The sequence below is a fragment of the Cygnus atratus genome, chromosome 2, assembly GCF_013377495.2.
Source record: "Cygnus atratus isolate AKBS03 ecotype Queensland, Australia chromosome 2, CAtr_DNAZoo_HiC_assembly, whole genome shotgun sequence".
Classification (NCBI taxonomy): domain Eukaryota; kingdom Metazoa; phylum Chordata; class Aves; order Anseriformes; family Anatidae; genus Cygnus; species Cygnus atratus.
The window spans coordinates 55,717,347-55,743,563 of NC_066363.1; the positions used below are offsets into that span (position 1 = coordinate 55,717,347).

At 37.8% G+C, this 26,217-nt stretch overlaps 1 protein-coding gene across 1 annotated transcript in view; it reads right to left on the reverse strand.

Moving 5' to 3' along the window:
- RAMP3 (receptor activity modifying protein 3) overlaps positions 1 to 24,099 on the reverse strand; it is a 38,910-nt gene extending 14,811 nt beyond the window's left edge. Inside the window, exons 1-3 of the mRNA XM_050708758.1 lie at positions 24,006 to 24,099; positions 18,582 to 18,611; positions 16,566 to 16,698 (exon numbers count right to left, since the gene is read on the reverse strand). Of these exons, the coding sequence (XP_050564715.1) occupies positions 16,566 to 16,698; positions 18,582 to 18,611; positions 24,006 to 24,099 (257 nt within the window). The remainder of the gene's footprint in view (positions 1 to 16,565; positions 16,699 to 18,581; positions 18,612 to 24,005) is intronic.
- Positions 24,100 to 26,217: the final 2,118 nt, after the last annotated feature.

The following is a 26,217-nucleotide window of genomic DNA, read 5'->3' on the forward strand; positions in this document are numbered from 1 at the left end:
AAACAGTATCACCGAGTCTAAGGAATAAGGAATGTCATGGCAACATTTGTAAAAGATTACTGAGCTTCATTGTTCCAAGACTGCTACTGCTCCCCCAGTTTCTTTCGAGAAAAACAAAGCTGAATGTAAATGAAAGCTAACAACAGAAGGAAGGTTGCTTGACATATTCCTTGATATCTTCAAGTAAGCAAGGTCAGAGACAACAAAACTAAAAGACACTGAACAATGTTCAGGAAAGCTATATTTGAGTTCATATTGTTACAAAATATATGTCTTCCTTCCTGGAGTATTTTGACTGAGCAAAGCCCTTCCTGTATGTAGAAAACCTTGGTTGCATAAAGTTTACAAGTCAGATGGTGACACTGCATCTTTAAACACCCCTACCACAATCACAGACAAACTAACACTCATCACTTATTTCCTGATCATCATTATCTTTACCTCCTAGCTCCCACATGCAGCTGCCAAAATTAAAAAAAAAAAAAAAAAAAGCCAAAACAAGTAGCTGTGAACTTTCCATGCACAAACTGGTATTCACTTGATAACAGTCAGTAGAGAACAAAACTCCAGCTTCACACAATATTGGAAAGGAGAAATTATACAAAAGCGCTACGTAGCTGAATGGTGGCTCAGGGAATTTAATTGTATTAAACATCCTAAGTGAGGACAGTTATCTTGATACAAGAATATTATACTGAACAATTCAATACTGTTCAGCACTGATTCTTCTTTAAGAAAAGAAGATAAAAAAACTTTCCCCCAAAATCTGTGTAATTCATATTAGGGTATTAATTTGAAACTTAATCTCTCTGACTCTGAACACATTTAAATCCTACATTTTGTAAAAGCACTGAGTACTTCCAAACCTCTGTGACATAGCATGTTTTTGAGGAAAAGAAACATTACTTAAGGACAGTTCTTTCTAAAAATCAGTGTTCTGTTTTTTACTGTTTCTACAATGGGAAATTTTTACCCATGGAAAATATCTTCAGTGCATACAAACAATACATTTACAGTTTAGCAGTAAGGACATTACTTTGAATTCTTACTTAATTCAAGGTATCAAATGCTACAATTTTGATAGACACATCTCTAATGAACGGGAATTACAACAATGAGTACATAGAACAAGTTATAGGGGAACTGAACTGCTGCAGGCACCTCTTCGTTCACTAACAGTCTCCAACCTCTGAATTCAGAGAGACAAAACTGTGTTACCTGCTGCTGGACAAACCCAGCAGCAAAGTTCTTCTGCCAAGGAACAATACCTCAAGAAAGATGAACAGCCTGCTACTAGAAAACAGCTTTTTTGCTCAGATGATCTGCTAACACATGCACACCTGCAACTCTGACATGCTAACAAGACAAAACATCAGAATCTTTACAGACCCACATAGAGTTTACTTCCAAAGATATACATTTTTATATAACTCTTTGTCTTCTTTTTTAGTTTGCTTTTCAATACCCATGAAATGCTGAGTGGCTACTTCAGTATGACTAGTCCCTTACGCTGATCTCTAACTTATGAGTTTTAGACGGATACCAAAAAACTCTGTCAAGAATTGATGCCTGTGTTTTCAGTGCTCATCAAATATCTTGTCCACTATTTCTTAGTGTCTCACCCTCTTATTGTCTGGTGCAAACTTGGCAACACTTTTTATGTAAAAACATGATATCTTCAATATAATTTTTCCCCTCAAAGTAGTATCTGAATTCAGAGCATTTTCTTTAGATTTTTTTTTTAACTTTCCAAAAACGTATATCCACAAGACACACCCATATGTAAAGTACAAAAACTAGAAAAGGGAGGAAAGGAAAGAAAGAAGTGAGGTATAGTTCTGAAATTAACAGGGTTAATGTGTGACAATTCCAACTAGCACAATTGAAATATCCTTTATGTAAGAATACAATTGGCCAGATAACATGCTAGGAAACACCCTGGTCTTAAAAACTTGTACTGCTTCCCAGACCACAAACATACATGTCAGACAACGTCAGTTCACTACAAGTAGCATGAAGCATTGCATATCTACCCCTTGGAGTCAAACAATTCAAGCTTGTGCTTCTGTAAATTAAATGAAGACTTTAAAACCAAGTTTCAAAGATCAAGTTTCACAACTATTGTCACCTTGGTTAATTATTGAACTCCTTTCACCTTCTTGGGTTTCTCATGAAAGGAGATGACATGTTTCCGGCACAGGCATTCAAATACATCTTAGAATCATAGAATCACAGAATGGTTTGGGTTGTAAAGGATTTTAAACATCATCTAATTCCAACCTCCCTGACATGGGCAGGGACACCTCCCACTAGATCAGGTTGCCTAAAGCCCCATCCAACCTGGCCATTAACACTTCCATGGATGGGGCATCCACAGCTTCTCTGTGCAAGCTGTTCCAGTGCCTCACCACCCTCATAGTGAAGAATTTCAATCATGTGTTTTTGTGTCAATATACTCATCAGTATTTAAAATTTTACATCTAAAATTTTAATCCTTGTATTAGAACCTGTCAAAGGAACCAGGAAGTACACCAGAATTCGGACCCAGGTAATCAGACCATCTAATAAATACTTCTCAGTGCCAAAAATCACAGATGCACATTCTCAGCTGCCTCATCTGCTTTTTCTCTATTAAAAACAGCTATTTCTCGATACAACTCAGATTATTTCCCACCAGCTTTGCCTCTCCCTTCAGTCTCACTAAGAATATCATTATTGTTTTCTAGTGTGTATCCTCCTTCAAAAGCCCAAGCATGAAGGCGATGAGAAGCCTGAGAAGCAGTGGGCTCATCTTCTCTGCTGGTCCTGCACTGAAACTTGCTTAAAAGCAAATATTATACAACTTTGCTCACGGGAAGGAAAGAAAGAAAGAGAAAATAAAATGAAGGAGAAAAAGATCTTGCTAATTTGACAACATCCATGATCCAAGCTACTAGCACCACTTGAAGACACATTCACACTATTTCTTGTCAGGTTAGATTTCAAAACAAACTTCCACACACTTATAAAGCGGGATGCCCTTATAGTCAGTGGAGACATTGGAATAATTGTAGGGCATGGCGTACATGATCTCTTTTAAGATGTCTTCCTTATGCTTCTATTAGCTAGGAAGTAAGTCTAGGACAACTAGTACACTGGATAGATGAATCCCACACCTGAATCAAGAGAATCACCAAAAAGCTAGTTATTCAAGAATTATGATCAAATATGCCACCATCAATGACAGAGAAACATCCAAACAATATGCTTTCCTTGTACCTACCCAAGCTTACCTCCTTCCCAGAGATATTACAATCAGTCACCATTTGTTTGCACAATTATCCCTCCAATCAACCTGATTGCAAATGCACTAACTGCATGCAGGTATGCAGGTCAGTCCCTAGCATCAGACATCTGCTGATGCAATTCTGCTTTCTCCCAAACACATCAGTCACTTTAATAATTCACTTCATAAAGTCTGCTGAAAATAAGGGCTTATTTTACACCACTCTTCTCAAAATGTTCCAACTCCAGCAATCATACTATAATGAGTATTCCACCAATGTTTACAAAATGAACACTCAATCAGGTCCAATACAGTCCTCCAACATTTGTGGAGGAGCCAAAGTCGTGAGGAAAGAGCCAGTTCCCCACCCAGTAGTATTGCTCTGAGCTAGTAATTCTCAGCACACTCCTCATATCATTGCAACAGCTCTAGGCTTTTCTTTCCATGTAGATGAATGAAACTGACTCAAAAGTAGAAAAAATGTGGCTCTAATCCAGATCAGCACTACACAGCTGGCCCTCCAGACAGATATTCAAAAAAGCACCTGTGAATTTAGTCATTTTTCAGACCAAGAGAAAAAAAATCACAGGGAAAGAAGGAACAAAAGGCATGGGAGCCCTCCACTTTCATTTCAGCTTTCATTTACAAACAACTGCTTCAGATTCCATTTTTAAAGTGTCATCTGCTGAGTAGAAGCTGTTATTAGATTTCACTTAGTCCAAAGTAGCACACGCCTTTTGTAACTCCAGAGCATCATATCTTAAAGTGGAATCAGGGGAGAGAAACATTTGATGATATCCAGCTGTAAAACACAAATCACAGTTCAACCAGGCCTAAGACTCTAGGAAATACCCTCTGCTGCATGTGTGTATGGTGAAAAATAAACTAAATACAAAAATAATTAATCTGCTTCTAAGCAGAACTTTCCATCATAATTTCTATACCCCTCCTTACTTGATTTTTTTGAGCACTATAAGAATATAGATTTTTTCTGATTTTTAAGAAAAACATATGTGTTTTATACATACAGATAAAATTCCTCTAATTACAAAGTGCATTTGTTTTGGGAGGAGAGTGGCAGTTTTTTTCTGCTCAAATCGTACCATAAATAATAGAGTCAAAAGTCAGGCAACTAAGATCTTAAGATTACAGATCTTAAACTTCAAATCTACTATTCATAGTAGAGTACTATTACTGCTACTATCTAGAAAATTAATGAAACAGTGGTTTCACTTCCAGGTTTGAATAACAAACATTTTCTTTAAAATTGCTGTCTGCCCATGGACAGTTCACAAAATCATAATCACCTTAATATGAAATGGGTAACTTCAGCAGAAATGTGTGAAGGAGATCTGTATACCGCAGAGAAATGTAAAACATTGGTTTTTGGAAGCTGAAAAGAATGGTGCTTTTAACTGTTCACCTATCCACTATGCCTTGGAAACTTTTGTTCTTTCCACCCCTTATATACTCAGCTATTACCATAGAAGAATTTTTTTTTCAGTTTTACAAAGCTGCTGTATCTCTTGGGTATCATTTTTCCTAGTGACTATAGTCATTTTATACATTGCCATCAAGATAATCAATGGAGCTAGTAACACATCTATTTGCCCTTTGCAAATTATTCAATAGGCTGGAAAAGGTGACTGATCTCTTTAAGAGTGCAGAACACAGCATTTCTTGTCTTGGAACTACTTTCCAACATTGAATTACATACCATTTTGCCAGGGTGAACAGAAAAAACAGAACCTTGTCAATTAACTATGTACAATACTTTTTTTTTCTAAGTATCGTTATATAATAAAATTCTGTAATTGAAACAAGACCCTGAATACAGAATAAATGGATACTGCTAATTCATACCTCGTTGTGCTGTCAACAGATTACCACATGACTAATACCACATCTAGCTTGAAGCAAGAAAATCCAGATTTTGCCTCTGCTGAGTTAATCTTATTGCTATTATTCATGGTGGATCCATTTGAAAAACAAGAATGTAGAAACTGTCTTGCAAAAGAAAACAGAAGAACCACAAACGTTTGTATCAAGTATTCATTTTCATAACATATTTATCTTCTTCTGCATATTCATTGCCTCTAAAAACATGCTGTGAATAACATTTGTATTGAATAAATGATACCAGTCTATCGGTTATGCCACATTATTTTACCATGAAATAACTTTAGACAAAATTTTTACAAATTGCTTATATTGAAATATAATTGCTTATATCTTTAATAAAAAGATCTATGCAGATTGTTTTCTGTTACTGATTACTGTCTACAACTGACATGGAGAAGGTTGAGGTATTCAACATTTTTGCTATCTACCTGGATATGTGTAAGGCTTTTGATACTGCCCACACAACATCCTTGCCTACAAAATGGAGTGACATGGATTTGATGGATGGACCACTCGGTGGATAAGAAATTGGATAGATGGTCACATTCAAAACTCTGTGGACAACATCTTGATGTCCAGGTAGAGACCAGGGATGACTGGTGTGCCTCAAGGGTCTGTACTGGACAGTGGAATTGAGTGCAGCCACATAAGTTTGTAGATGAAACCAACCCGAGTGGTACTGTCGACATGTTAGAATGAAGGGATGCCATCCAGAGGGATTTTGACAGCCTGAAGAAGCTGTCCCATATGAACTTCATGAAGTTTAACAAGGCCAAGTGCAAAGTCCTGCACCTGGGTCAAGTCAATTCCAAACATGAATATAGGCTCGGCAATGAGTGGATTGAGAGCAACCCTGTGGAGAAGGACTCAGGGGTATCCGTGAACAAAAAACTGAACATGAGCTTGCAGCCCAGAATGCCAATCATATCCTGGGACGCACAGAAAAAAAAAAAATATATATATATATACATCAGATCAAGGGAGGATCCTCAGAGGAGGGCCATAAAGATGATTAGAGAGCTGGAGCACCTCTCCTATGAAGACAGGCTGAGGGAGCTGGAGCTGTTTAGCCTAAAGAAGAGAAGGCTCCAGTGAGACCTTATTGCGGCCTTGGAGTGCTTAAAGGGGACATATAAAAAAGATGCAGAGCAACTTTTTAGCAGGGACTACAGTAATAGGACAAGAGGTAACAGTTTTAAACTAAAAGAGGGTAGATGTAGATTAGATATTAGGAACAAAATCTTTACTCAGAGGGTGGTGAGGCACTGGAACAGCTTGCCCAGAGAAGTTGTGGATGCCCCATCTCTGGAAGTGTTTAAGGCCAGGCTGGATGGGGCTTTGAGCAACCCAGTCTAGTGGGAGATGTCCCTGCACATGGCAGGGGGTTGGAATTAGATGATCTTTAAGGTCCCTTCCAACCCAAACTATTCTATGATTCTATGATCTTGTCACAATAAAATTCAAATATAGCATGAACGATGTTGAATGATGTTGAAAGGACAAATCAGCTGACAATCATAAGATTTAAGTGGGGATTGGTTTCCAACATCACTTCTAAATTGCTTATTTCTTGCAAGTGACTTTAATCATTAGGATCATTATGTTCTTATATATTAAACTATTTGTTAAATGATTTGGTAAAGTAAGCATTGTTCTGACAGAGTTTTTAACAGTGGTGAAGTTAAGACCACCAGTTACAATATTTTAGCAAGGCTACTGTGACTCAAATTGATCTGTGCCACAGTGGATGCATCTGACTAATGGCTGGTAACTTGCATGCACAAGGTGGGACAAGTACAGAATCACAGAATTATATGATCAGATCAATTTAAGTCACAGCAGCCTTGCTAACTTTAAGAAGAAATTACCAATATTTATACTGGTGACCTTTTGGTAAATGACAAGTGCCAGATTTCATTCTCTTTTTTTAAAACACTGACTCATGGAAAATAAACATAACCAATGTCAAAACCTGTTGAAAAAAGCACTTGAAAAACTGAAACTGAAAACTTGAAATCTGACATTAAAAATTGATGAGTTTTCAACTATTGGTAATTAAAATGTCCTTTTTTTTTTTTTTTTCTGTACATAGTAGCAGCCACAGAATATCCCTCTCTTTTCTTAATAGGTTGTTAAACCTTTCACAAAGATTTGCAAAAGTCTCCGTAAAATGATGAACAGGAAGGTCTCAGCTCTTAACAACCTTGATAGAGATGGAGAATGGGCAGCAAAAGCACACTACTTTGGCATAATAGTCATCATAATTATCTCAGTTGCAGACTTAGAGTTTCCAGTAGTTTAACAAGAAAGAAATAGTTATCCTAGATGAAAAAAAAAAATCCAATCATTTTCTCTTCTATCCATTCCTCAGTAGTGGTATCCCTGAAGTGAAGCTTTTGTAGACTGCAATTGTAACATATATTGTGGTATATATGTAACAAATAAGATTATTTTGGTTAATCAAATCTGAACTCTTGGAAGTTCATGCAGCCTCCCAAAAAAATGGTCAATTTGTCCTTATACTGTTTCATTCAAACCATTTACCTGTTTCAAAGAAGCTCTTCAAAGAGGTTTTCTTTGCCAAAAGTAAGATTTTCAGTGTCCAGAACTGGAAAACCCAAGAAATCACATCAGATGAAAAAAAAAAAAAAACACTTTGCTAGTGTGTAATATAGTCTTGGAGGAACTTCTCCACAGAAAGGGTGTGCAAGCATTGGAATGGGTTGCCCAGGGAAGTGGTGGAGTCCCCATATCTGGAGGTATTTAAAAGATGTGTGGATGTTAGTGATGGGAATCGGCTGAAGGTTTAACTTGATGATCATGAAGGTCTTTTAAAACCAGATTCTATGATTTTATTGCTATTTCTACAGTATGCTGCAGCCCAGCCATGGCTTTGGATTTATAAGCAAAACCATCTGCAAGGTTTTCACAGCATTCATAAATGCCAGTTTCCTTATTAAATTCTTAAAATTCAGAAGTCATACTTAGAATAGTTCATTAAAAAACTGATGTTTTTGAATGCTCTTCATTACCTTGTAAGGTGGCCACAGCAGACTGATATAGGAGCACATTGCCATAACTTTATACTAAAGAGAGGAAAAACCTCTCATCTGGAATTATCAAACCTAGATTCATTTTCACAGCCATGACTTGTATAAACAGTCTTTCCCTCTCCTATGGAGTGAAGGAATTTATAACTGTGTTAAGAAACCATATTTCAGCCACTGCATCTATCAGGAGGAAAACAGTTATGCATAACAGTAATAAATATTCTTGCCTAATAAGGAATCCTGGTCTCTGAATTCAAACTAACCACTTTATTCACATTCATCAGGATATACTCTCATCTACACGATACAAACAAAGCAAATATCTTTTATATGGAAGTAATGGAGATTCACGTGAAATGCAGTTCCTCTTAAAGATGTTCTAATATAGCCTCATTCAGGGAAAAGCCGTGACTTTGCATTACCTTCACATTTAGAGCTGACCAAAAACAGTAGGTGAACACACACATTTTCAGCACAGACCTGCATCTGGCAGTCTACTGAGAAACTGTAGGTCTTTTTTATTTCTCATTTTTTAAATAATAGATTACTATTTTTGCAATGAAAAATTGTCAGCTACCAGCAAGACAGCAACACAACTGCTCAGATGTGATAGCCCTTTCCATTATTTTACTTGTTAGTACCTAACTAATTTGCATGTGGCCTTGTGTGCCCAGGTAGCCAAGAAGGCCAATGGCATCCTGGCTTGTATCAGGAATAGTGTAGCTAGAAGGACAAGGGAGGTGATAGTCCCCCTGTACTCTGCTCTGGTGAGGCTGCACTTCAAGTACTGTGTTCAGTTTTGGGCCCCTCACTACAAGAAAGACATTGAGGCCCTGGTGTGTGTCCAGAGAAGGGCTACGAAGCTGGTGAAGAGCCTGGAACACAAGTCCTATAAGGAGTAACTGAGGGAACTGGGGTTGTTTAGTCTGGAGAAGAGGAGGCTCAGGGGGGACCTTATTGCTTTCTACAACTACTGAAAGGAAGTTGTGGGGAGCTGCGGGCCAGCCTCTTCTCACAAGTAACTAGTGACAGGACTAGAGGGTATGGCCTCAAGTTGTGCCAGGGGAGGTTCAGGTCAGAAATTAGGAGAAATTTCTTCTCAGAAAGAGTACTCAGACAATGGAACGGGTTGCCCAGGGAGGTGGTGGCATCACCATCCCTGGGGGTGTTTAAGGAAAGGTTGGATGTGATACTTAGGGACATGGTTTAGTGGGTGGCATTGGTAGCAGGGGGACAGTTGGACCAGAGGATCTTGGAGGTCTTTTCCAACCTTAATGATTCTATAACTCATAAACTGCTTTCTTCGCTTTTGATAAGAAAGGCATGAGTCCCAGAAGGAACATAAAAGGTTATTGGGGGCAATTACTACCAGCCTGGTTTTGCCTCTGCTGCCATGACCTCTAGGAGGTTTTAGAAGGATTTTTTCATATAAAAATATTTTAAGTTTTGATATCTAAAGAGGCAAAAAAGAAATACACAGGGAGAACAGATGAAATATCATTGTTATCTGCATTTCACTGAGAGCTCAAAAAAAAAAAAAAAGCAGCAACTATGTCTATAGAGGAAGCCTGAAGGAAGACCACCCTATTAAAAAAAGAAAATAACACTGTATCACAACACTCCTTTCTATACCAGAGCACAAAACATTTAAAGGTAAATAAACTACATATAGTAAGAGGTCACATAAACTGCAGGCTTCTTTAACCTTCCTCCACAGAGACACTAAGCTGATGAAGAGTATTTTCTTCTATGAAATCTGGGATGACAAAACTGGGAAGGTTTACAGCAGGCTAAATAAGGAATTTTGGTTCTCTTCCCAATAAATCTTCAGGGAAATAAGATAATTCTTTTCAGACATATAGAATGTTACTCAAAAACATTGCAGAAGATGATCCAGGGACCCAGCAGCAATACAGTGAACTTTTGCTATGCAAGCACATTTGTGATTTGCAGCATTTTAGCATGAATTTGTCTAAAATAAACCATAACCACTGTATTAATGTGTCTACTGAGATATAAATCCTGACACAAAAATGCACACATAGCCCTAAACGTCACAACTGAGGAAGAGTGGTAGTCCCTTTAAATCAGTACTATTCTGGATCTAAAATCACACACGTGCTGGATGCTCTAAGGTTCAGCTCCAGGAAGCCCCACCTCCACCTCAGGACCCCGCAGCCAGTGTTTCCTAATAACTGGCTCTTCTCATTCAGGGGTGCCCTGCCAGTGTTAAGATGTAGGTATGTAGGTGACCAGGTCTATACCGGAGCAAGAGCCTGCACTCACACCAAAGACGTGCACTCAGTGTTTCAAAAAGTTGGTCTTTACTTACAGTATACTCCTGCTTTACCAATCATTTTTATTCTTTTTCATCTTTTACGTGAGAAATACAAATGCAGAAATCCAGAATTTATGTTTCTGTTATAATGCTGAAAAGAACGAGCCTAAGGTATCCACTTTCTAAGTATGAGATATGCTATTGTGAAAAAGAATTATCTCACTTGAATCAGTCCCTCACCTTAGCTGCAAAACAAATCCAGTGATTTTCTAAGATTTTCACATGATATTCCTCTTCTACAGATGCTTTGACGTGAGCAGCTGGATGTGATCACCAGTCAGCATCTGGATGAGACTTCTTGCAGCAGTCAATAGGAAAGATGAAGAAAACCTTCACAACTGACCAAGAAAATGTCTCAGTTTGGAGGGCTTTTGCCCCACTTCAGTCAAGAAAGGTTATTAACTCAAAGATTTAAGAACTGGGGGCATATAATATCATCCCGTTTCCTTCTACAGTTTGTTTTCTCATTGATATTAATGTCAACTGGCTTTCTTTTAATATTTGACTATGTTTCTTTGCAAACTAGTCACTTCTATAATTAGCTTAGTTAAGTCAAACAGGCAAAATTTATGTTAACTTTAAAATTGAGCAACAGCTTTAGGATTATTTTTTCAGAAGATTAGATCAAATTTGGCTCTAGTCATATACATATTTTTTTCCTTAATTCCTTTTTCAAATCTTAAACATCTGTACAGAACATGGGTGGATCTTCTTAGTAAATTTCAGTGGGAATGAAGCCTATTGCTTCTGTTTATGCAATTCATTTTTGATGTAAAGGGTTCTCAGAAAACTACACTGAGGCTGTATTGAAAAGAAAACAGTTGATCAGGGCGGGGATGGACCTCAGACCATGCTCATGCCAAAGCATAGAATTCCATCAGGTACACGTTTACTTGCAATGTGTCAGCTTTGGACATGTAGCTAAAGACAGATTTTTCCCTCTCCTCTTCTGCTAAGGACTCAAATTTAAAACTTTGGAAAAAATCAGAATTGTAACACCTTCCAGGTGCCCTAAAGCAGTGCCATATCTCAGCAAAACTGAGGGGCTCTCTAGGTCATAGACAGACATGATTGGGTCAAAAGAAACATAGGAACAGCAAGAACAAGTCTGTTGCAATTAATTATTTTGATGAAATAACAAATAAAAAATAAAAATAAAAATAAAATTATTTATAATTTATTAAAAAAAAAAAAAAAAGATTCTCCTTACATATACTACTCTGTCAGAACTCTCTTCCAAAACATAAATTGCTGTTTCATTCCTAGCCTTTTAATCCACTACTGGCAAACAAAGAATGATTGGCTGGGAGCTCCCAGGGAAACAGGTATGTGACTGTTGCAACAAGATGATTGTTGCAACAGTAATATAGGCTTCAAATAACAGAATGCCCTACACTGAAATAGATGACACATGACTAACACAGAGAATACAGATAACAATCAAATCCTTTATTTCTCAATTTCAGTCCAATACCGAATAAATGTTACCGAGGCTGCTCTGTCCCCTCAGGAAACAGTCAGCAGATTCAAACACTGGGAATTTCATAACAACACTGTCTTTTGGATATTAACTTATGAATTGTTATTTCATTTATTGTTTCAGCTGGAAAAAAAAAGCACTCCATAGTTTTCTTTTTCATCCATGAGAAATTAGTTTCGGGATGTGCTCCTTAGAACTCCAAGTTGCCATGCTTCTCTGGAAATTCAGTTTAAGAGAGGATTGTTGGAGTGACAAGATGTGTAAGGATACAAGATGAGTGACTGTGCAGCAAAAGACACATACAAAACAAGTAGGCATCCATTTGCCTTTGCTGAAAGGAATTTCTTTGAAGGAAGATCATTTTCTGGACTCATCTGTCACCACTGTCCCTAATTACATCGGAGAAATTGGTCAGCTCTAATGGGAAACATCAGGATACTCTCTTCACTGTATCTTTCATTCCAGAATCATGCAGCATCCTGCCCTCTTTTTTATTTCCCAATATATTTGCTTAAACGATGGTTATAGGATTGCACTCTTTAGTGACATTTGCTTCTCAGTGTCTCCAAAACACAATGTGCATCTTTTGCCTAAAGAGGGATGCTTCTGGCAGCTCAATAAAATGAACATAACTCTAACAGCTGAATTAGAGAAAGGAGATGGCTTATGCCTAAATAGCTACATTGTGGCCGTCTTCACTTTTCCAGGAGTGACCCCTTGATTATTTATTTCTCTGTATTCTTAGTCTTTTAATTGCAGAAAAAAAAATAAACAAGCCCAAATCAATGGGAAATCCACATACTTCTGAACAGAGGTGCCTGGTGATCTGTAAACAAAAGGACTATGTAAATGACATGAGTATGTAAATGCCATTAGCCCTATCACTATCACTAAAAATACTTAATTTCTAGAGATGATAATGATGTAAAATCAGGAAAGGTGACAGGACTGCTACAATACCATTTATTTTGGACAGTTTTTTTTTAGTGAATGTTCTTTGAATCAAGTTACTGGATGCGTGTGTGAAAAAAAAGTAGTACAACTCTTTGTCTTTAAGAAATGCAGTGCAGGATTAACCAATAGCACGTATTAATCTAGCAAAGCTTGATATCATACACTAAGTAAAAGCTTCTAATTAATCAAAGCTCTTTATATACGTCACTTTTCAGTATAAATTGGTACTAAAGTTTTTAGCGTTGACATGCCATGTAGATCTGTATTTCCTATGTTTGTATAGCGTTTGTTACCACAGCAGCCAATCAATCAACCAGATTGTTCAGTTGCATACTATAATTCCCTGCCATTTTAACTACCTAGTCATGTTTTTATCTTCAGAGCTATTTCTGAATAACATAAAAGCACCAACAAAACTGTGAATGACTGATCCCCTTCCCTTTTGTCAGTGAAGGTCTCCAGCCTTTTTTTTTTCTTTTTTTCTTTTTTTCTTTTTTTTTTTCAAATAAAAGGGGCGGGGGGGTTACTTTTGTATTTTCTGGTTGCCCTTCATATTCCAGTGTTCAAACATGAACCACTGAAACCCATGTGTCTAAACAATTTGAAAATATTTGAAAACCCCACTTGGACCCTTAATATATCTAAGATTTCAAAAACTTTTGACAATCTGACCCAGAGAATGTGCGTCCTAATTTCTGTATGAATCCTCACAGAAAAATAGGAAAACTGATGGGGAAAATTTTACCAGACAGTGCTTCTGTAAAATGTTACTTGGTATCTTTATATTTTGTAGTTGATATGTGATTGCTATACATTTTCAGCAAGACCAGGATCAGCTTCAGAGATTAAAAGTCCCATTTTGTTTTCCAGTACCAGTTGCCATACATGACAGCATCGTCTGTTTAAAACTAGCCAAAAGTGTGGTTTTTAAAGAATACAAGTTTGTTAAGAATGAAATTGGGAAATAAGTAACAGAGCTGTCAGAAAATCTTGCAGTAAAATTAAGTGACAGCAAATTGAAGTCACTGAAATCTCTCTCATGACTGTTTGGCCAAGCAGTGAAATAATGCAGATTAATTGATGGCATTCTTCTTCCAGTGCTGCATATGAGGAAAAATGAGGAAAACTTCAGACTGACAGGTAATTTCAGGAAAAAAAACAGCAGGAATTTTCTCGTACAGGCAATGAAAATAACACCAAAGGGAAACACTAACACAAAGAAGAAAGGCATTTTTAACCCTATCAAAGGGTTCTTAACTAATTGAATTTCAGGAGAATTCAGAAACATCAATCACCTCCAAACCTTGGAAAAATCTTGCACCAGAATACTTAAACTCTTGAAGAAATTTTAGCACAAGGTGTGTAAAAAGCTGCCTGCTTTTTCACCTGCATTAACAAAGGCAGTCTACTACTTTGACTCCTATAAGTATCATTCTCTCCTGCAATTAATCCCATTAGTTAAGGATACTTACCAATATGAACAAGATATCACCAAAGAACTCAGTTTCATGATTATAATACATTTGTAAAGGAGATCAAACAGGGCAAAACTACAGTGTTTCCTTCAAAATAAGTAAAATTACATTTTTACTTAGATGAGTACAACCCAACTCATTCTATAATTCTGTGAGTTGCAAAATTAAAGTTATTGCTCTATAACATAGAGATATTTGTACTTGCAGTACCTGTATTGCAAGACTTTTTCTTTGTATACAGATGCCTTTGTCAGATTTCAATGCAATTTTTGCTAGGTGGACAAGAAGGGCTTACTTCCCTTACCTCCTGGTGCTCTTTCCCACAGTTAGAGGGGAAATTCATGAATGTATCTTTCACTCCAATGCCATGAGCTTTAAGACTTTACCCGTTAAAAGCCTGAAAGGTTGTAAAGTCACCCACCATGTGCAAATAAAAGTCCTAAGGGAAAAACATCTAAGTTGTAAGATTAAATTATGAAATACTGTCAACAGGTGGAACATCTCAACATGGATATCAGTTGTAGGGAAACATAGGGAACTGCACATAGCACTGAAGTACATTTCATTATCTACCATGTCTATCAGTTGGTTAAAATCTTGCAAAATACACGAGGTGATACTAAATAGGAGAAAAGATTGGAGACCATATGAGATAAGAATGTAGCTGGGGCAGATGCGGCAGCAGCTGCCTTGCGACTACCCTGCCTCGAGAGCAGCACCCAAAACAGCACCAGTGCTGTTTCAAATCCAGTAAGATGTTCTGCTTTAGGCTATCTTGTATCACACCAGAGCTAATTCATTTGAATCTCGTTTTCTGAAGTGCTGAACAGCTGCAGTTTCCTCTGATTTCAGTTGGTGTAAAGGGTACTCAGCACTTCCGAAAACCAAGCATTATGCATGAGCAGACATGCATCGAAGAAGCTGATGCTCCACAAAGCCAAAAATGCCACAAATTACACAAGCCCTGTGAGTTTCCTCCAGAGTAGAGTTTGAAGTGTGCAGCTTTGTAGAGAGATGTCTAAATAGCTCCAGCAACTACAAAACAGAAATAGAGATAAGATAACCTCACTGCTGTCAGTCTTGCAGTACTATGGTCACTCAAACAAAATACACTCACTCTTCACGCTGTCTGGCAGGCATAGAAACAAACTGCAGCAGTTTCAATATAACACATCATTTTATATTTGGACAGGATAGCTTCATACAAGAGGTGGATTTCTGAATTGGTGTACGAAGAAATGTTATTGTCATCTTACTGAAAAGGAAATCAGAAGAGGGAACTGCACAGAGGAAAATAGGCTTGCATGATTTTAAAAGTACATTGCTTTAGTAATTTAAAAGAAAAAAAAAACCATGGATTTAAGTAACATTTGTCTAAAATGTAATGAAATATAAAGTAAATATAAAAACAACTGCCTGAGGTAAAGATAATACCAGCTAGTGTTGATTAACTCACTGGTTAGTTTTCATTAATGTGTTCTATTATGCACACTCGAGTTAAATGGGTCTACCTGTGTTCATGTGGCCACATTGCAGGGGCTTAGGAGCTACAGCTTAGCCCTATGCAAGTGGGAACCAAATACAGGAGGATTTTAATTTATCTGGAACATGAATATTTTACATGCGTTAGGGATAACGATAAATCCTGGCTTCCATTATGTGATAAAGCTATCCAGAACCAAACATAAATTGTTGTGAAAGGTGCTCTGACATGAAAAGCTGAAGAAAGGAGTGTTAGTGGAATTATTTCTTCATGAAGCATTATCGTGAGTTTTCACTGTTGTCATAACTGAATGATAACATGAAGGCAAGTGAGTGGCTAAGACAAAAACACCTTTCACTGACTTCAATATCATTTATGTTGAGTAGAACTTTTTCCTGAAAAGAACTGCCCAAATTTGGCAAGCCTAGCCTGGTATATGTGAGGAATAAAATAGAGATGTCCAAACTATTCCGTTTTAGAGAACTTGCACATCCTTATTAGGTATTATGCTGTTCACTGTTCTAAGTATTTGAGATCATCAGGGTTTTTTGTTTGTTTGTTCTTAAGGACAAATATTGTTCTATAGTGAGAACTATCAAAACTCAAACTAACTCTTACATGATAAATTCTGTCAGGTTGCACCATTTTTTGGAGTCCACTTTCTTCATCATCTCTTCAAAGAATTTTCCACAGGCAGGCAACTTTTCTAACATGAGAGATTCATTGCAGACTTTAGTCTGTTGATGTGCACCTAGGTAAGATAAGAAAGCACCTTAAATGTCAAATATTGAAATAGAAGAAGCACGAACACATAATTTGCAAACTCCTTCACATAATTCTGCTTGCCTCTTTCTGTTGGAAACCTAAACCTAACATTCCACTTCTTTTCCTTGTATTAGTTACTTTGAAAGTAGGATCCCATCATTCCTGAAGAGAATTGGTGGCTTTTTCCTACTTCATCCTCTGCTGCTCCAGAGGACCTGAAATCCTACCTTCTTCCATGAAAAAGGAATCTTACTTGCTGCCTACTTGACAACCAAGTACTGCTTTATGGTTTTCATTTTCATTATCTCTTTCCTCAGCTTCAGTTACTTCATTCACAGTTGTTACATAAATAACAAATACTAGTAACTTAAGGCTGTCAGGAAATTTCACAATGATAATCAAAGTTTCTCCCAACTTCTCCCTCTTTTCTAATTATGTTCTAATTTTATGTTGTGTTGGCCAAACACAGTCAGGTGAAGTATGCAAGTCTTCACTTAAAGAGAAGTCAGACACAGCCCTCACTCTCAACAGTGTACTGTTGCTTACTATTTAGTCCAAAATTACTGAAGCTAGATGGTTGGTTTCATACTTCATATCAAGACTAACCTGTCAATCAGAAACTTGAACATCTCCATTCAAAATGGGATGTGTGACTGTAAAACAGCCTCAAGTGCATGTTACGTGTCCCAGTCATGAAAATGATGGCTCCTTCAGAGCCCAGACAGGAGCGCCTTTTGATTTAACTCAAGCTATCACAGAGTACTTCAGATGGTGAAGTCACCAACTCACTAATTCCAGGTGCAAATCAAGAGACAGCTATCATATCTGTTGGAAGCATGAAAACAAGCTTTCAAACAACAGCACACTCATAACTAGACAGCCTATTCTAAACCTGAGAGCCTAAGCCTACAGTTTCACGCTGGCCACAAACTTCTCCAGGTGTACAGATTACTAATTGGGACTATCTGAATAAACCCTTTACATTTGCCCATACCTCCTTCAGCACATGTGACTGGCATAGCTCTCATGGCTGACACAAAGCCTTTGTCAATGTCAGAAAAAAATCAGATCTACTACTAATCAATAGTGACAAAAATGGTGACAATTGTGAAATAAGGCAAGTGTAATTTTATCCTCTGGAAGTTAACATGATACTATGAACCTTTTTATTTAAGCATTCCCACAAATACATCTGGCATCTGCAGCAGTTATAAATTGTACTTTGCAATGCTAGATGTGCAGATGAATGTTAAAGCTGGACAGAATTCAAAACCAGATATGATAGTTTTATGTCTGACAACTTAAATCCTGCATTGATGCTTGGACAAAAGTTAGGCAATGCAGACTTTCCTGGCAGGGCAATCTAAACTGCCAACTATCACTTGATTTATAATCCTATAAATCAAACAGAATACAAGTTTCTTCTCCATTACATAATGTACACTGACAATTTACTCCAGCTCCTTCTCAATGGAGTGTTTAAAATGAATTTTCCATAGCCTTGGTATTTTTGGTTGGCTCTCTTTAGAACTTCAGTATTTTGCAGGGTTGTAAGAAAAGTTCTGATAGAGACATTTGACAGTAACAATATGACAACATACTAGCCTGTCTAAATCCCTGGCCAAAGGGATTCAAAATTATGAATAATTTTACAGTTTTACCATCTCTACTGAGACTGACCTTTACAGAATACTGAAACACTCTCTGTTCATACAGCCAGTGGACAAGACCAACGATAAAAAAAATGCTTGACGGTTGAATAATTGAAATGAGATAAAATGGAAGTGCTTCTCAAATGGCTATCACTGACAAAATAGAAATTTGTAAGCTTTGAATTTTAGAAGTGAAGCTCACCTGCTAATCCCTCACCTGCTAATCCAAGCGTCATTAGACCATTAACTAGAAGGGGGAAAAGAGAGAGATCAGTTAGATAGCTTCATTCTATCATCTAAAAGAATTAATGCAGATACAAGCAAACTTGAACATAATTTATAGTTCAACAGAATATCAGAATATTCAAAATGTTAATTTGAACATTAGTTTTGGTTTTATTAAAGAGTAAGTTTGAAAGAAAAAATGAACACTTAGAGAACATTATGTTTTAAATTGCTTTTTATCTATCCTTTAAATGGGAGAGTCATGCAGACTTGTTATGGGTCTGTCTATACCACTCTTTCCTGTAATTTCCAATGTAAAGGATTAGGAACAGCAACATTTTTTAGTTTCTTGAGACTGCTGACATGAAAGAGCTGGAGAAGCTAACACATCTACTTGAAATGTAGGTCAACTGCACATTCTAAACTGTAAAGTACGCAAAAATCCCTTTGTTATTAAAATTAAGCAAGCACAGAATGATAGAATAGTTTGGGGTTGGAAGGGACCTTAAATATCAAAGTTTCACTACCCCTGTCCTGGGCAGGGACACCTCCCACTAGATCAGGTTGTCCAAAGCCCCATCCAACCTGGCCTTGAAAACTTCCAGGGATGGGGTATCCACAGCTTCTCTGGGCAATCTGTTCCAGTGCCTCACCACCCTCATCATGAATCCTCATCATAAATGTGTTCCCTGTGCATTTGGAAATGTAATCTTGTGTTTCATGGTCTCCACCTTTTACACAAAGGAGCCATGCATTTTGAAAAAAAAAAAAAAAAAAAGTTCAAAACCCCTAAGCATCTCATGCAGATGTCATGTTAACCCAGGTATGTCAGAAGAGCATCCAAAAGGAAACACAGACTATGCCAACAAAAGGAGTCTTCTGATCAGCAATTTGCACTACATCCAGATGGATGAAATTAACAGAAGCCCACTGTGTTAGCACAGCACCAGCCACACTTTGAATTTCACAAACATAGCTAAGAGGGATGTGGCTTCAATTATTTTTGATCTCCTACGGGAAAAAAAAAAAATGCTGGCAAATATTTATAGTGTTAACCTTACATCAGAAATGAAATGAATAATTTCACACAGATGGTTGCCTCCTGCTCCTTTTTCAGAACCAGCATGTAACTCCAATAAAATAAACCAAGATATATGTCACAGAATATCAGTCCCAATCATATTGATTCTTTGCCTTCACTGAAATATGCCAAGCTCTCTACTGTGAATTGTTACATACATACATCTGAGAAAAATTTAGGTCCTTACCAGGAATATATTTTTATTCCAGACAAGCAATAATCTCTGCATTAGTTACCAATGAACCAGAATGTACTGAAACTGTGAAGAGCAGGAATCCATGTATTAGAATTTTTTTTTTTGCATCTAAATACACAGATGAAACATTATTATACACTCTGATGGCTGTATCTCTTTCATAAATAAGGCCCGTTTTTTTTTTTCCCCCAAGGGTATTAGTTATTATACTAGTAAATATACTTGATTTCCTGCATAGTTTTTTCTTTAATCTGTACTTGAAAATGTGCTTTATCAAGTCTAGAAAACTGAAGATCAAATTTAAAGCGCACACTGTATGAGGAAGCCAAACCCGCCTGTTTTTTAGGAAATAACCTAGATGCACTACCATACATGGTCCCCTTGATGACCACAGACTGCACCTGCAATTCTTACTCTATTATTTCCGACCATTGATATCTAAATCCTTCATAGTTATTGCTGCAGTGATCCTCACAAGACCTTGGTGAGGTAAATGAAACACAATTTACAATGAGAGAAAACCGGTAAGGGAAAATGTGTCCGTGTTTTATAAACAAGAGGTTGAGTGACTTCTCCAGTGTTATGCAGGGAAGCTGTGATAAACCAAGTACAGAATAAAGGCTCACAGATTTGTGGTCTCATCACAGATTCCCCTGGTCACCGAAGAACTTGCTTTTTGCTCTTTCTGATCTGAGCAAAACAGAGTAGCACAGGATGTTTCACACGTACACTAAACCAAAGGAGTCCACATAGACTCAGATAAGGGTAAAACAACAATAAACACTGGCACATGCTATTGTGCTCAAGCCTCATTGTTTTCTTTGCTCTCAAATATTCAACTCATAAAAAAGATTCAATCAGTAGACTACATTTTGTTGGTTGTGAAAATTTTCACAAAAAACATGACCCTTCAGGCAGCCCTTTTTAGGAATGGTGAAGTTCAGTTTATTTCTTGGAAGGCTGATGTCATCATATCTCATAACACATGGGAAAACGAGTGGGTCACAGCTGCTAGAAGATGTTGCCATAATCCCAAAATAAACAGTTGCCAAAATACATCCCCATACACTCCTACCTGAACCAACAAAAAGGACGTTCAGTTTAACTGTACTAGTTGCCTGCATGTTAAATCATGTCAATAATAGATCACAGCAATGGCCTTCTTCTATTTTCTCCATATACTGTAATAGAAAGTATGATTGCCCCTAGTGTTAGTGGAATCATACTACAAGACCATCAACTTGGAGCCAGAGAAAGAGGTGAAGGAAAACACCAGCAAAGTACAGATGAGGAAAAATAGGTTTGAAGAGCCTTTCATAAGGAAAAGATAAGCAAACTATGATAAAGTAGTAGAAAATAAGAAAACCAAAAAATATAACAAGCTTTTATTAGCAATCTACTTCAAATTCTTGTACATTAAAAAAAATCCTAGACCTATATTGCAGCCTCTTATTATCTATACTATCCTTCTGTAAACAGACACCATTTTTACATTAAAAAAGAAAGTCAGAATGGGATTCACAGCAATATGTAAATTCACCATTAGGAAAGAGGGAAACTGGTCTATAATGTTTCAAGTATAGAAACTTGATTTGCTGTGAGATGGATAAATACTTCTTTATGTTTATTTTTCTAATATACTGTTATTATTCATTGCTATTTTTTCTCAGAGGCTTATAGCCTTTACATGACAACTATTTCGTAGATCAGAAACAACCTTTGGATTGCTGTGTGTACATCCTACTGCATGTTCCACTAACCACTTTGTAATAATAATTTTGAAGACCTTGTATGAGTATATAAGAAGGAAATGTCAGAATATTATTTTCCCTTGCCTTAACATTTCTTGTGAATGCTGCAATTACTGACAAGATAGATAGTACTATTTTTGAGAGGCTCCAATACTTCTTCAAAATACACGTGAAGTAATTCTTGTTTTATCTGACCGCTGTGCAGTTTTTCACCAGCAATTACAGCAGTGTAATCCTACGCATATGGTGTCTGGGATACAATTTTGAAATTTTTGAAATTTCTGTGGTCTGATCCATAAATGTATTTCTTCTCCATCACGTTTTTCGCAAAAAATAAAAAATAAAAAATAAATGACTTCAAGTTGAACCTCATGTCAATACCCCACTTACTTCTATACCTCTTTTTAAAGAGGATCCTGACAGTCACCATCATATAATTTAAAACTACATTTCTGGACATCAGACCAATATTGGAAGTTACCCACTAAACAATCATCTACCTTTCTCCAGAATCTGAAGTTTTATTGATAGCAGCACATTACTGTGTAAGAACTGCTCTGACACACAATTCATAACAGCAATTAAAAGCACAGTTTGAAATGACATCTGTTGCTTCAATCACGCACCTGTAAGTTGTTTGAGATGCAGAAGAGACTTGAAAATTCTATTAATATAATTTTCTCATACTGATCAAATCTCATTACTCACATTTATTTTATAAATCTAATTTTAAATACTGAGCAAATCAACCTTACAGAACTGTACCAAAGTTCTTCCAGGTATTTATTTCAATGTTACATAAAGTTACCTGTTGCATGGCCAGTAAATTCAACAATCTTTTATTTAAACCCAAAATTATGCTGTTACACGTTTTCTTGCAGGAATGCACAGACACTTTAAGGTAGCTAATCTAATAAAAAATTCATGTGGAAATAACTTCACCTATGCTCTGACACAATATCAGCAAGTACCCTATTACACCACAAAAATACTGGCTACAGCTTGAGTAGGATTCCTTTATCTGTTGTCCTGGGCATTTATGAGCACAAGAACTTCACTGCACTGGAGTCTGTATAAATACAGAAGGAAAAGGTAAGCTAACATAAATGTCATGTGTCTGCCTTCCAAAGAGCTCTCTACAAGCCCTGAATGGGAGAATTTTCAAATGTATGTGTTCAGGACACCTCAGATTATGAAGAGGCTGAGCAGTCCTGAAACTTGATGGGAAAGCTTATGACGACCCTACACCTGAGCCCTCCTGGGACTTCCTGGCTGACAGAAGGAGCCAGTTCACATCTGGAGTAACTTTGGATCCACTGTTATCTCACCCCTCACTTTACCACAACTTTCTGTGGTGATGGGGTGTCTTGGGAGAAAAAAAAAAAAAAGTTTCCCAATTACAATCTTTGGATAAGAGGACTGTAAGACAAACCTTCAAATATATTTCGTCAAATATACCTTCCCTGTATAACCTCCATACCTACCTTCAGCCAACTATCAACAGTAAGCATTTCCTAAAGGCAGATGAACATACATCTCTCTATTCCAATTTTGCATTGTGTTAGAGCACACAGGCTTGTAATGCCAGCTCAAGCACAGTGCTGGAAGGAAGGGCAGAAGTACACTTAGTTAGAATATGGTCATGGAGCTCCCAGAGCAGAAACATGTCCTGACAGCAAGAGAAACATGAAAGAACTTATCGTTTCTGTACCTCCAGCTACAAGCTAAGGTTTGCTGCACCAGCTGTTGGGAGAAAACGGGATGATCCTTAGTTAGCATGTAAGACCGCTCATTGAGTTTCAATCATCTCGGTTCGCTAAGGATCTGACTCTGGCATATGCTGACATACCCATCCACCAAAAGCGAAAGCAAACATGATAATCGAGTTGCTGAAACAGATCTGGCTTAAAACCTGCTATGCCACTGCCTACAGCTCAAAGAGAAGAGTCTTACCAGCTTTAGCTTCACAAAGGGCTGTGAAAGCATAAGGTCATATAGCTCCCAGGAACCACACCATACACCTTGCTCAAGTGCCTTAGGCATCTTACTGGTCCTCTCCATGCTGCAGCCCATCCTTAAGGATCTAAGTCTTTATCTTTACTGTCCTTTTAGGCCTACTTCATACTCCCACAAACTGCAGCTCTGGGTTATTTTTTTAAAATGTTGAATCACTTCTCTGAGCCCAGTTCTTATTCCAGCTAATCCCACTAGGATGTTAAACCCTCAACAGAGGTAACAGTGATAATATAGCATTAAATTTATACATAGATGTGCAAAGCATAAACTTCTTCTAAGAAAAAAAGCCTGAAACACACTCAGGAAAGCAAAAATTCTTGAGGACTGTCCATTCTGATGTGAGCTCTCAGGCAAAGCACAGGGACCACTCACAATTGCCAGGCTGATTATGCACAGCATTGGCAGGGCATTTATCAGGGATCAGCAGGAGTGGGGCTGTGTGAGAGGGACAAGCTGGGGTGACCATGGTGCAGGTCATACCCTTGCCAATGGGATGCTGCCCCCCCAGCCTGAACCAGGAGGGCAGAGCTGTGAGTGGATAACGTGCTGCGCCGACAGCCCCAGCATGGCAGAGGACAAACCAGGGAGCATGGACATAAATGAGGAAATAGTGCCAGAGGCAGAATGGGAGACAAGGTGAGTCACTACTTAGGTTCACAATGCATACAGGCTTGCTTGCCAGCAAGCCAGAACGTGTGCTAGGGCCAGACCACCTATGGTGCACATCAGTGAAAGCGGCCCCCCAGACCAATACACAGGGTTCAGGGGGACCTGGTGAGGCTGTTCAGGGGACTTATAATGCGCTGACAGTCCTGACAAGCACATGAGCAAGTGGCAAGCAAAGTCCAGCTTTCTACCCAGTCTTAATGAATGTGATTCAAACCCTACAGCACAAGAAACAAACAACAGGAAGTTACAGGTAAGAACACGTGTTAGGAAAAGGCTGTAAAAGCAAACCTAACCTTTTAAAATACATAGACATGTCATGTATTAATCTACCACCTGGTTAAGCTAATTAGAAGAATACTTCCCCCCTTAGGATGGTAGAATTTCAAAATGTTTGCATCTCCCTATGTATTTTTTTTTTCTGCTCTGTTACGCAAGGACATAAGCAAGTCAAAGATATTCCCAGAGCCTTCACTTCTCTTGACCCTGAGCGAGGGCCTTCCCAACAGCTCTGCACCACCTGCAGCCCCCTGCTCCACCACCCAGGGCCAGCCCTGCTCTCCTGCTCCCTGACAGCGCATGCCAGGTCTCACCACCCTGCAAGGCAACTGCAATTGAACTTGTTCACTTGTTTCACCATCATCATTCAAAAAGTGGTCCAGCTGGGTATCTCTACCTACTATACAGTGAAATGTAAGCACATACAGTAAAATGAACCACATCTTCTCAGGTGGCCCACCCTGTAAGAGGAAACTAACATGTATGTCTGCACTTTTTCAAGTCTAGGAGGTGTTGTAAAAGTACAAAAGGAAAAATAATGCTATTGGTACAAAAACTGAAGTCCCACCTGCCAATCTTTAAATAATCCTCACTACAGTATATATGACTCAGAAGGTTACCTTTTGTTCTCAGTTACTAACTGTACTTTTGACACTTCTCCTTATAAAAGGACCAGGACAGGGAGGGTGGACAAGGGCAGGACACAGGAACATCACCATATAGCGTGAAAGCAGCAGAGGAAATGAGGCAACTGAAGTTCATGGAGCCAAGCAATGACAGGAATCCAACACAAAGGAAGGATGCTGGAAATAAACAGAAGCTTGTAATAAATATAGTACTTGGAAAAAAAAAAAAGTGTCAAACTTGCATTCAAAACTGTCCCCAAAAGAAACATGCCTGTATCAGCACATGGACATGCAGGTGCAAGGTAGACAGCAGGGTAGATCAATCTGTTGGTGCATCAGTAAAATATAATATCATCCCAGCTCTCTGTGACTCCTCCTACATGTCAGTAACACACTACAAAGCAATCTGGTTTTGGGAAGGAACACTGGGCTAACTAGGGGATGTGAGCATGCAATGTGGCACATATGAAAAGATTTTTACTGGGCTGAACTCAAAAGGAAAGCTCAGGAATTTTCTCAGTGCTGACAGTGAGTGGGAGATCTCGTGTGGGACAAATAGTTCTGTTTTTCAGTTCTTTTTTTTGTTTGTTTTGTTTTGTTTTTTCTTCTTTTTTAATCCAGGTTAACAGTTTACCAGGTCTGTTAAAGGAATGTAGGCAGAAGAGATACAATTAACTGATGCAGCTGGTTTTGGCTAGGGTACGACCTGGAAATTTAAAGAAGTTTCTCTATGCCCAGGAAGTTACCCAGTGATGAAGGCTAACACAGAAGTCAGCTTTGCATTATTCCTTGCTTTGATGCTGAAACCTTTTTAATACTTTATATTTCTTTTCTTGTGTCAACTGCGTGGAAGACATTAGTCAAAGAAATGTAATATTTAAAACTAAATGTGCAGTTCAGTGCTGCACTTTATCGTGGTTTGAGGCGTTATGTTATTGCCTTTGAATTGGTAAAGTAATTTCAGACAGTTAACAATTTTGGACATTAGAGTCTTCTTCCTGCAGAGCAAGAAA